We start from the raw sequence: 12369 nt of genomic DNA on the forward strand, positions 1-12369 counted from the left end.
TATGACGTCATTAGGCTTATTGTGCGGTGTTCGTTTACGTTGTCAGACAATTCTACATTTATTTTGTGTTTGCCCCATTTCATCAACATTTTGGATGGATTTTTTAAAATATGTGAGTGAAAAACTGGGCATACCATTCCGATTCGTCTACAAGATATAACGACAGCTTTTGTGCATAATGATGATATGCCTTTGTCCTTTGTGACCAATTTTATTTTGCTAACTGGCAAATTTTACCGACACAGAATAAACATCTCCAAATCAATTACAATTCCTCAAATATTTCATGTTGGATTTAATCAGTGGCCTATACTAATACTTTGAAATTAAGAAAGAACAAAAAAAGTGTCGCAATACCTGAGTGAGTCATCTTGACTAGAATTTCAACATTTTGATCCCAATATTGTTTTTTTCCCCTTCTACTCGTTTTACTGTTTTTTTTCTGTGTTTAACCATTATTTATTTTTCTTGTATCATGTTGATGCATATACAGTTTATTATGAATAAATCATATTTGTAATTGTTTATAAATCAGGCTCACTTACGATTTTGACCATAAAAGAAAATTGGCATTTTTGCAACCATTATTTGTATATACGTGTATATAAATATAAAACAGCATGATGGGTAGAGAAAAATGTTTACCATGTTGTTGTTCTGCGTAGCTCTCGCAAAAATTGCGAAAAATTGGCAGCAGCACTCAAGCTACAGATGCGCATAAACTGATGAAGCCTGCCCGGATGAGAGGTGAAAAACCTTCTTAGACCAAAAGTAGACTAATCCATCTGAAATGGATTTATCGTCCCGGGGATAAAACGATTCACAGGTCATGACAATCACATATGAGCATTTTCAAAGGGATTTTATTCCATTGAATCAGATTTAAACAAATCAATAAAAACAATATATGACTATGCTAATAAACAAATAATACAATCGGCTCACGGTTTACAAGTTGTGGGTTTGTAATGCTTGCGTGTGTTTCCTCCCACATTCCATTTATGTTAAATGTGAATTGCAGATCCGTAAATGGTTTTCCGTCTCTTATAAAGTATCTGCCGTGCAATTGGCTGGCAACAATTCCGTTTTTTGCACCCCACCTCTCGCTCGAACACAATACAATATAAGTCAGCCGGGACCTGACTAAGGATAAAAAGTACAGAAAATGGATGAAAGAATGGGTAATAATGCAAAGAAGAACTATATAACTATTGAATTACAATAATTTAGCGTTAAAAGCCACAATATACGAGTACCGTCACGTTACATATGTTCCGGGTGGTTCTGAAGGCAGGTGATGAAGTTTTTCACCTCTTTGCCTTCATGGCAAATCTGATATATGGACACAAAGAGCGGAAACCTAAAGCGGAAAGAAAAAACGTTGTTAAAATGATTCCGAGTTTGCCGGGGAGGCCAAGTGACTTACTTGTCGACCATGTCCTTCTTTTGGAGAATTTTGTATATCTCAACCGAGGTTTGTGGACCTTGCAGTTTTTGTCCATTGAGCATTTCAGCCTCCAGTTCTGCGATGGACTAATGAAGAAGAAATTGTTTTAATATGTTGTGTCCGTATATTATCCACATATTTTTATTTTCTTGTTGTTTTAGCATGACATTTGTAAGTTCCTGCATGAATTCAGTGATTACCGTAAACTCAAATAAAAAAAAAAAACGTGATTCCAGCAAAGCTGGACTTGGTGTGTTGTGAGCAGTCACCTTGGAGGTTTTGACAAAGGCCTCGGCAACTTTGCGGTTTCGTCCGCCGTAGCAGGTCGTGATGAGGTCGGCCACGCCGCAGCTCTCCAAGAAGGTGTCGGAACTCACTTGGCCCCTGCAGAACAACTTGGCAAAGGCGACCATCTCCATCAAACCCAGCCTGATCACCGCAGCCTTGGTGTTGTCTCCGAATCCGAGGCCGTCGCAAAATCCGGCCCCGACCGCCACGATGTTCTACGGGCACATCATCATTTGCTCGCCATCTGGCCTTGTGAGTGGATCTCACCATCGGCACGGGTTTACCTTCAGGGCTCCGCACAGCTCCACTGTGTTACTCTCCTGCACCACAGTGATGCGGAAGTTGGGAGTCTGAAGCAGCTCTTTGAAGATAAATCCATTTGCGTCATTTGTTGAACCTAGAGTTTTGGAAATAGAATAAAAAAAAAAAATAGTCGCTCGAGCAACAACAGCATTAAACAGGAAGAAGTGATCCGCTAAAAAAAATGGAAAGAGTGTCACACCAATGGTGGTTTCACAGAACTTCTCATCTGCCACCTCACGGGCAATGTTGGCTCCCATCAGGACGCTGACCTCAATTTCCAGTTCCTTTCTGATAATGTCTGAGATGAGCTGCAATCCATCCGGACCCTCATCGATCCCCTAAAGGCAGTTCATTGCCAGAATCAAACAATTTGTATTTAATTTTGTCATCAGAACATGCAAAGAGGATCTTACTTTGATGAGTGAAATGCCGATAGCCCCGTCGGCAATGTGAGACTTTATCTTCGCACAAACTGAGCGGATGAATTGGTGAGGGGTGACGAAAACTAGCAGCTTTGCTCCTTTCACCGCCTCTGCGATATCGGGAACAGCCACCTGTGCAAAACATCGATGACGAAATTGGAAATTAGTTCATCTCCGATTAACCAATGGCTCAGGAAAAAAAAGATGCATGACTTGCATGCTCGCATGCAGAACATGAGAAAAAAATTGTTCTGTTATAACACCAAAAATGACATTTATCTACAGGAAACAATTCAATCGAATAAAACTTGAATTTAAAGAATGACATTTTGAAAGAAAATTTCCCCATTGACCCTTTATCCTGGACAATTACCACATTCTTTGGCAGCTTGTGACCAGGCAAATATTTGACATTTTCATGCTCTGTGTTGATGATCTCAGTAAGCTTCTTCCCATCGATCACTTCTTCATAAACCCACATGTTCACCATTGGGTCAAACCGGTTGGATGATCTGACATTGCACCCAATGATTTTAGCGATCGAGGAGCCCCTTTAAAACAGAGCAGAACAATCAAAGAAAAGAGTCAGTGAAGTAAGAGAGTAAAAATACATGCAGATGTGGAGAAACAGAAGGGTGCAGGTGTGTCATGTCACATACAATTAATTTTGTATATGAAAACAAAATGTCCAAAAACAAAGATGATGAGTATTAACATAAGGGTCTGAACATAAACAGGTTGTTTTTTAATGCAACCAAATGTTTTAAACTCAAGACATGAGTGTTGTCTGCCCTAAAACACCATCAACACAAACGTGTTGGGGCGCTGAATTCTCAAATTGTGGTACGCGGGCTCCCTCTTGTGGCGCTTAGCGGAGGTGAGGGGACTCGCGGATCTAAATATGCAAACTGTGCGGTTCACTGTCTTCTACTTTTTATTTTATTTTAGTTTTTTTTTTATTTAATTAAGTGTTTATGTTACATACAATTCAATTAGGTACAAAGTACATCCATGTTTTTTAGGACCGTTAGTTTTGAAACCGGTACCAATATATAATAATTTTAAGGTATAATACATTTGAATTGAATCGTCATTTGAATCCAGGTTTTTATTTTCCAAAAGTGTACAGGTAAGACGTAAAACAATATTAAAGCCTTGTTTTTGATTATCGAATACGTAGAGGTTATTGTATTTTTAATGTTGGTCGATAAATTATGGTGGTATACGTACAACGCAAGTGGAAAGCGATTTTTTTTTCAGTGGCAAGCGAGTTGGAAATGCTTTTGCTCTCTGATGAGATAGACAGTATAAAACGAAGTTTCCACGAAAGAAAGTAAACAAATCGGAAGCCGACTATGCCACTTCATGCACATACTGCGCGAAAACTATATTGTGTGTGTGTACCAGTTTCCTGATCCCACGATGCAGATTTTCTTTCCGGGCATTTTGATCCAGGTCGCACTTTTTTATGGAACCTGCACTCTACTTAATCTTCCGCGTCTATTGACTTCCTCATACGCCCCATAGTTTCTCACTGCGGTCAGAACAGCCTCCACATGCAAAGACAAGTCATGCCAGCAGCCACAATAATGTTTAATACTGCGCATCACGGCGTATTACGGTAATACGCTGACAACGCGCGCTGTTCAAAATAAAAGATAACAAAATCATGCATGCATGTCAGTGGTTTGGATTCCTGGGGTGGTGTCGTGTGCTTCGGCACTGGTCTGGTTGCGGGATAACGAAAAACAGATTTTTTTTAAAGTGTAATGTCAGTCATTGATGCACAGTTAAATTAATCTCACTATCTCAATTCAGAACGTTTCTTAGTGCAATTCTGAGACAGTCCCCCCTGGGTGAACTCGTGATTGCCTGTCAGCTGAGATGTTATTTAATAACATTATATTAAATCCAAAGGCATTACCGTAATGCGCAGTATTAAAAATCGCAGTGGGCGCTGGCTTGACATCGTCTCTGCGTGTGGAGGCTGGCCTGACCGCAGTGATTGCTTGCAGTATCAGTCAGTAATGCATTTTAACACTCCCGTCCCCGCCCTACCGGTCCTCCTCTCACACCGAAACAACTAATGTTAAAGAGTTTTTTTAAACCGTGTTACAGCAAATTGTTGGTTTCATTAAAATATATTAATATCATACATATTGTATTATATTATATTGAATACTATAATTGCTGACGTAAGAATATTATATGCGCTATATTAATGTTTATTTATTTCTGACGTCATAACGGAAATGTTTGCGTGTAAACTTCCTGTGATATAGTCTCACTATTTATTTATTTATTTATTTATTTATTTATTTATTTATTTATTTATGTATTTATTTATTTATTTATTTATTTACATACCAATGTTCATTATTTAACAGAAAAGCCAGTGCTCAGTGATTTTGTTTTTCGTACACACAGGAACTGTTTTGACGAGGCCTTCGTCATAGTGGAAACTGCACACACATGTCCTTCAAAATTGCACTAGGATATAGATTAAACTTTTCTTTATACGGTTAGAAGGTCAGTTTTTACTTTAAAAATGTTGAGGAAAAAAAATACATTTCAAGAAAAAAAAGATTTTTCGCGAATGCCAAGATGCTGAGTCACGTGATGTGTTTCCGGTTGAGCTACCAGGAAGGCTGTCAAGCTAGTTTAGCTGGACATGTTTTATCAGGTTTTATTCACTCTAGCAAGCATACAAATGGGTTTGTGCGGGGTGCGTAGTCAGCACGAAATGGATTTTGAACGTCATTCAACATTTTAAAGGAACCTCGTCTTCTTTAAACACGTTGTCTTGTTTTGACGGGTTAGCTTAAGGCCAGCAGACTGCGGCTAAACGAAGCTAAAGGCGGCGGTGTTGCCCGTGACTATGCAAGGGGAAACCACGGCAATAAGAATTACGGAAAACGAAGGCAAACTGGATGTATTCCCCCAGAATAGGACTCCAAGCTCGGGTAGAGCGAGTGCCAAGAGCTGGCAGTACAGGTGAGTGTTTCTAGCTTGATGACGCTTTAAAGCTAGTCACTGAATGCAATCTTGTTGTGTGTTTATTAGAGAGTACATACAGGTGTGATAGAAAGGACGCCATTTGATTTCAGATTTGTTTCGGCCGTTGCATTTGGTCTCAGGTATTTTACTTTTGGCCCTGACACATTTACGAGGCAGGAATAAACATCACCTTTATGTGTTAATGGCCGTGTGCACCGTCCCTATGATTTTTATTTTCTCTTTGTCTCCTTTTGCGTGATAACATTTGGATGCCAGTGACCACATGGAGAATATCGATGGCTACTTGATGAAGTACACCAACTTGGTGACAGGTTGGCAGTACAGGTGATGTTCCCTCCTTAAATGCACAATCATTCAAACGTATTTCCCTTTTCACTGCAATTTACAGAATCTTGTCTTGTTTTCAGGTTTTTTGTCCTAAACAATGAGGCGGGTTTGCTGGAGTACTTTGTCAATGAACAGTCCCGTCCTCAGAAGCCCCGTGGCATGCTCCCCCTGGCCGGGGCGGTCATCTCCCCAAGTGATGAGGACTGTCATACATTCACCGTCAATGCCATCAGTGGAGAGCAGTACAAGCTCCGGGGTGTGTTTGAACACATTGTTGCCTGGTTTTTACTTTGTTCTCATTCCATGTTTTTTCCTAGGCCTGGTACACATGTAAAGATAATTTTGGCCCTTCAAGACGAAGAACAACATTTTTTAAGAATTGTGGTCTGAGGTTTGTTAAGAGTGAATTTGTTCTGGTAATAGGGTCCAAAATTGGTCGGGCCAACAATTTCAAATAATAACGTTTTCAATATTTACAACCAAAAATCTTAGTGTGTGTGGAAAGCTGATGACTCCAGAGTCATGGCTCTGTCAACTGTGACGTGGAACGGATGTAGCCAATCAATTTGCAAGCAGCCTTTAGAACAAGGAAGTGGACATAAATAAAAACAAACAAGGCTAGTGTTACGAGGGGAATACCAGCAGGCGTTAGCTTTGGTTGGGAACTCGCCTCATGCTTGCTCAGAAGTCCGTTTTCACTCTTCAGAAATTTTTGCCGTGAAGGATTCGATTCTAGAATGATGGTGGAGCACGATCTTTATGAATTGTGTGTTGTGTGGACGTTATCGGAGCACAGCACAAGCAGTGAGATCAAAACTGGCAAATGCCAGATTTTATTTTTTATTTCTCTAAGTGTGGCGTCTGAAACAAAAACATCCACCACCAGGCCATCATTCTCTTGTCCTCATCTGTCATATTCATTCAGTATTGATGTTAATGTTTTTTTCCCTACATGGTCTTGGAACAGCAGGCATCAACATTTATTTGGACAGTATTGGAATAACCTAAATTCCTTTCCTTTTTTTCGTTTGTTTTCAATCCATGTGTCATCCTCAGCCACCGACGCCAAAGAGAGGCAACACTGGGTGAGCAGACTGCAAATCTGCACGCAGCATCACACCGAGGCCATGGGAAAGGTATAAGACTCGCTTTGAAACAGCTGCAAAATAGAAATGGACTTTCTTGACTTGAACTTTGTGTTGCTGCGCTTAGAGTAATCCTCCCCCCAAGTCACGCAGCTACTCCATGGTGTCTCAAGGCAGCAGCAACTCACCCATGTCTCTGCGCCGACCCAGCCAGAACCCCACCTCCTTATTCAACTGGCAAATTCACAAGGGCTCATCACTGTATTCCAGCAAGCGTTCCCTGCTGCCAGATCACCTGATGGAAGCCCGAGAAGTAAATAACCAAGCATTCTACACTGATTGACTGACAGAAATCTTAATTGATGCCGTCCTTCCATCTATTTCCGCCATTTTTCAAAATAAGGCACTGTAAAAAAAAGATTTTGTTGTATTTAATTGAGATTGTTGTAGGCAGTAAAAAAGAAAATCACTTCCCCCTCTCTAGATGATGAGCCAGGCTCAAGGCCAGCACCGAGACCTGATCCAGGGTATAGAGGGCCTTCCTGCAGCTCCTGGACTTTCCGCTTTGGACCAGGACCTGCTCATGCTGAAGGCCACCTCCATGGCGACCATGACCTGCCTCAATGAGTGCTTACATATCCTGAACCTGCAGCAGGTGGCCAGGCAGACAGGTTAGATTGGAGGCTTGTTTCCTTTCTTTTCCATGTATTAAAATTGTGATGAAAGGGGAAGAGGATTTGTGGAAATTAGGAGGCCTACAAGTCAAATTATAGATGTGCTTATACTTTACAACAGGTCTCCAAGCAGTCCAGACAAACAGTGGAAGAATTTTGCATTATTGATAGGAAAGTGCACCTATTATTGCTACCTGTGTCAACAGTAATTGGACCTCGGGTAGTTACAATATCTATGCTCTACTCAAATAGCAGTTTTAATTAGGATTTCAAAGTACTGTACGTTGCACACGAACAGCATATGGAATCATGTTTGACATCTACGTTCACACTCTCGTCCAAATCATTTGAAACAGGAAAACAGCCAGCTGACGTCCCACTTTTCTCAAGCAGATCTTGTTACTCAATGCATTTTTCATCAGGCAGCCCCAATCGCAACAGCCAATCAGATTAAGTTGCCCGGCAACACGGCAGGTGAATTTGAATGGGATCGTCCCACCCCTAAACTTGCATAAAAAGATGCCACACCGGCAACCCTGAGCCAATCAGAGCATGAGGATGTTTCCTGTCGGCGGTGTCTTGACTGAAGGCTTGAGTTGCACTCTGCTGAGCTTGAACTAGAACCATTTGTCCGGCTCAAGTTGTGCCACAAGTGCCACGCTACCTGTCGGGCTCCGTGTTTGTGTACGCAGAGCGTCACGGGGGGCCTTGAGAGGGAGGGGGGGGGACTTTAATACAATGAGCGCCTCTCAACCTGCTCCTCTGCACCCCCCGCCCATGGCAGGATCCACCATTGAGTGGCTGGAGCCCAAGCTGCCTCACATCCTGAAGAACGGCAGCTTCACAACAGGGGAGGAGGGCCTGCTGGAGGAGGGATGTCGGGAGCTCGACAGCCCGGAGTCCTGCAGCTTCTCTGCGGTAAGCCTGCAGGTGCTACTCGGTCCTTCCAATAGTGGCATGGGGTTGTACCCTCGTGTTCATTTGTTTTCTTGCTCTTTCAGGAGCAGGAAGACATTGATGCTGAGGATGAGATAGTGGACTCTTTCACAGACAAGGAGGAGGACCTGTGTGCGGTGGAGGAGGAGCGCAGCGTCATCCTACACCTGCTCTCGCAGCTCAAGCTGGGCATGGACCTCACGCGGGTAGGTCGAGTTCCATGTGCTGACAGATGACAGAAAACAAAATGTCTCGCACTGACTTCGGCCCGCTTTGTGTCTTGCCTGTTGTGGAGTTTACGTAATCATTTTCGCTGATAAGTGTTTGCAACTTCTGAGTCACAGTTTCAACCAGGATTAGGTTTTCTTTCAAGGGTTATTTTTTATTCAATATATAGTCGTTTAAAAAACTCAAACCTTCACGAAATGAAACAAAAACTATCTCTTGAAATTAAATTTGAATAAAGAAATGTTCTGCATATTTAAATGTCAGCACAGGCAAAGTGACATGGGCCTTTCCCCCCTCCTGTTGTTAACGTGTAGAGTCGGCGAGCTCAACGACTTTTCCCCATGTGCCAAAAAGTTGAGTGTATTGAAGTTTTTTCTTGCACCGCGGCTTAGTAGGCGTAAGGATATTCAAAACCTACTTAGAGTGGCTATTATAGGCGGCCATCCTTCCAAATAGCGACATAAAATTTAGGGGAGTGACAATGATCACTCTGAGACATATTCTAGGCAACTTTAATATCTTACTGTAATGCTGTTTTGAAATGAATGTTTAGATAGCAGATAACTCGCTGACTAGCATGGCTCTGACGTTCCTCATATTTTTTTAAGCCGTTTGAGACTTTCTGTGGCTATACAAATACATTTGACTTGACTTTGCCGTTTTGAGTATTACTTAGATTTACTGTTTTACTGCTATATTCTTTTTGTGTTCACTAATAGTAAATTCCGAGCACATTCAATGGAAAACAGTTTTAGAGCAGTAATTATTATCCCGTGATCCCATGAAACTGCAATATTTTTGCTCACGATTATCATGCAGTCAAATCTGATAGCGGCGTACACCTCGTCTGAAGTTCTAATGCCAAATAACATTCATAATCCTTTGTAGACGGTTATTTCCAAAATGGCTGGTTATTTGACAGATATTAATCAGGTACCGTTGGGGTGTTCATCTCGCTTCCCTACTCTACACAAGAGATTCCAACCCAGTTTTAACAAATATAAGGCATGCCTGCTAACCACGAGCAAACTGTACATTTCTGTAGGATACTGTCCAGTTCCCATTGTTTAAAATATTCCGATTTTTTTTATTTTTTATAGTGTATCACTTGTGATATTTTCTCTGGTGTTGAGGAAATGAGCCGCCCAAATAAGATGGAAACAGAATAAATGATTTCATCGTTGCAAACTGTACTGCAGGTTGTTCTGCCCACGTTCATCCTGGAGAAGCGCTCTCTCTTGGAGATGTATGCCGACTTCCTGTCGCACCCGGAACTCTTTGTGGCGATCACAGACGGCAGCAGCCCCGAGGATCGCATGGTTCGCTTTGTGGAGTACTACCTCACCTCCTTCCACGAGGGCCGCAAGGGCGCCATTGCCAAGAAGCCCTACAACCCCATCATCGGCGAGACCTTCCACTGCTCCTGGAAAGTCCCCAAGACGCCAGAGGCCTCCTCCGCCGAGACCCCGCAAGGAAGCCCCGACCCCGCTGCCTCCCAAGATTCCTATCAAGTGCGCTTTGTGGCGGAGCAAGTATCCCATCACCCTCCCGTGTCGGGGTTCTATGCGGAATGCCAGGAAAGGCGCATGTGTGTAAATACTCATGTGTGGACTAAGAGCAAGTTCATGGGCATGTCCATTGGAGTCTCCATGATCGGAGAAGGTGAGCAGTTGCTTTTTTGTTTTGCCTCGCATCCACACTAAAGTCGTATGAAAATATTTGATGACGATGTCGATGATTTTGGTCAGGTTGCCTGACTTTGCTGGAACACGATGAAGACTACACGTTCACGTTGCCTTGCGCGTACGCACGCTCCATCCTCACCGTTCCTTGGGTAGAACTGGGGGGCAAAGTTAACATCACTTGCGCCAAGACGGGATACGCTGCAGTCATCACTTTCCAGACAAAACCCTTTTATGGGGGCAAATTGCACAAGTGAGGACTTTGTTTGACTTTGAAGTCGAGAACGAGAACATGACACTGAATGACATTGTTTTTCCCCAAACGTAGAGTAACGGCCGAGGTGAAACACAACACAACCAACGTGGTCGTCTGCCGCATCCAGGGTGAGTGGAATGGCGCTTTGGAATTTGCTTATACCAACGGCGAGACCAGGGTGGTCGACGTCACCAAACTGCCTGTAACAAAAAAATGGGTCCGGCCCATCGAGAAGCAAGGACCAACTGAATCCAGGTCAGTACACGGGCAATAGACTTTATGGTTGTCGTGGCGCAAACCTCTTATTTTATTTGTTTTTGTTCATCCTCGGTTTGATAATGCGTCAGAAACTTATAAAAACAAAACTAGATTCATTGTTTCTATCTCATTATTAACTCATCTCAAAAATGCGTAAAATGAACCTTTGCATCGTATGTTTATTACCTTTACCAAGCTATGTAGAAATTTCATGAGAGAACTAAATTCATGAATAGAGCACATTTAGAAGCAACAAGGTGAACCGGCGTGAGTAAGTGCTGTACAATTCATGAAAAACATGCAGCACATAAAATGAAGTTAGACTACACCAGATTGAAAACGATAACGTGAAATAAATTAAGCACAAAATGCCGAAGATGGTTTGCATAATTGCGATCCAAAAAGTGAGCTTTCGTAATTATGCCTTCACAAAGAAAGCCGGATGTTGTCAGAGAGGTCCAGTATTTAACAATTCGCATGTGTCGTAGGCGTTTGTGGCAACATGTTACTGAGGCCTTACGCCAGAAAGACATCGACAAAGCCACCGAGCACAAGAGAATCCTGGAAGAGAGGCAACGCTCAGAGGAGAGACACCGGGCTGAGACAGAAACATCTTGGAGGACCCGATACTTTGACAGGGAGGTAAGCCACCAAAAGTCGGCGTGGAACCTCTTCCTTCCTCTCCTGCAGACAATCGTTTTCAAACTCGGTTTCTCTCCACCAGGGCGATGGCTGGATTTATCACAAACTACTCTCCAAAAGCTCTGCTGTCAAATCCTAGTTTTATTCCTGCTGTGATCGATTTGCTTGTGGAATGAGAACAAGATGACCTGCATTCACAAAAAGATGGACAAATAATATTCACCAAGCCTCCAAGCTTTTTGTTCTGATCGTATATCACCAATCAACCAACCACTATGTGACTGTATGAGCGCTTGCGCAATATAATGTTCTCCAGTACCAGAGTTGTCTTTACAATGACTAATTCTCAGTTTGACACTTCCCGAGAGGTGTTAATTTAACAATGTTCCTCATTGTTGTTAGAACGGTACCGCATCATCCTAAGAATGGTGTCTAATATTTCAGTAACTTCCACATGAACAACTCTTGTCTTGGATATCATTTTGTTGTTGCAGTGTATAAACGGTAAACTAATGTCAATAAAACCTTGTACAGATATTCTATAGCCTTAACTAGTCAGATGGATGACGGTTGACATTGTAGCCAGACTATCACAAATTCCGAGTATGCATTGACTCTGATGGAATGAGCCCACACCGCCCCAAATATTTTATCATCTTTGTTGTGTTGCGGTGGGTGAGATGTAAATGCATGCTGCGCTTCTTGCATCTGCATTACACACTTTATACAACATATTAAAGGTTTTTAACCAATTGTGCTTGTTTTGTAAAAGAATAAATACAATTTTCTTTAAACATGTTTTT

General features: G+C 42.1%; 2 protein-coding genes across 6 annotated transcripts; one reads left to right on the forward strand and one right to left on the reverse strand.

Moving 5' to 3' along the window:
* Positions 1-847: 847 nt before the first annotated feature.
* On the reverse strand, positions 848-4472 carry gpd1c (glycerol-3-phosphate dehydrogenase 1c). Its single transcript, XM_088290123.1, has 8 exons — positions 3865-4472; positions 2834-3011; positions 2452-2592; positions 2238-2376; positions 2020-2132; positions 1717-1950; positions 1427-1533; positions 848-1360 (listed from the first exon to the last, which is right to left on the reverse strand). Exons 1-8 carry the CDS (start codon positions 3903-3905, stop codon positions 1264-1266), a joined length of 1050 nt encoding a protein of 349 aa, XP_088146249.1. The 5' UTR covers positions 3906-4472; the 3' UTR covers positions 848-1263.
* Positions 4473-5013: 541 nt separating this feature from the next.
* Positions 5014-12360, forward strand: LOC148339425 (oxysterol-binding protein-related protein 11-like). 5 transcript variants are annotated; one of them, XM_088291625.1, is made up of 14 exons: positions 5014-5454; positions 5568-5597; positions 5734-5802; positions 5886-6061; positions 6862-6941; positions 7018-7203; positions 7375-7561; positions 8349-8494; positions 8566-8706; positions 9928-10390; positions 10477-10663; positions 10739-10921; positions 11413-11566; positions 11649-12360. In XM_088291625.1, the coding sequence occupies exons 1-14, from the start codon at positions 5339-5341 to the stop codon at positions 11703-11705; spliced, it is 2175 nt and encodes a 724-aa protein (XP_088147751.1). In that variant the 5' UTR covers positions 5014-5338; the 3' UTR covers positions 11706-12360. The 5 variants fall into 5 exon arrangements, with proteins under 5 accessions (XP_088147751.1, XP_088147753.1, XP_088147752.1 ...); XM_088291626.1 differs by having other exon boundaries at positions 5022-5454; positions 8349-8482; XM_088291628.1 differs by having other exon boundaries at positions 5381-5454; positions 5524-5597.
* The last annotated feature ends 9 nt before the right edge of the window (positions 12361-12369 follow it).

The sequence above is a fragment of the Idiotropiscis lumnitzeri genome, chromosome 3 (assembly GCF_059441095.1).
Source record: "Idiotropiscis lumnitzeri isolate Australia: NSW breed Sydney's pygmy pipehorse chromosome 3, RoL_Ilum_1.0, whole genome shotgun sequence".
Taxonomy (NCBI): domain Eukaryota; kingdom Metazoa; phylum Chordata; class Actinopteri; order Syngnathiformes; family Syngnathidae; genus Idiotropiscis; species Idiotropiscis lumnitzeri.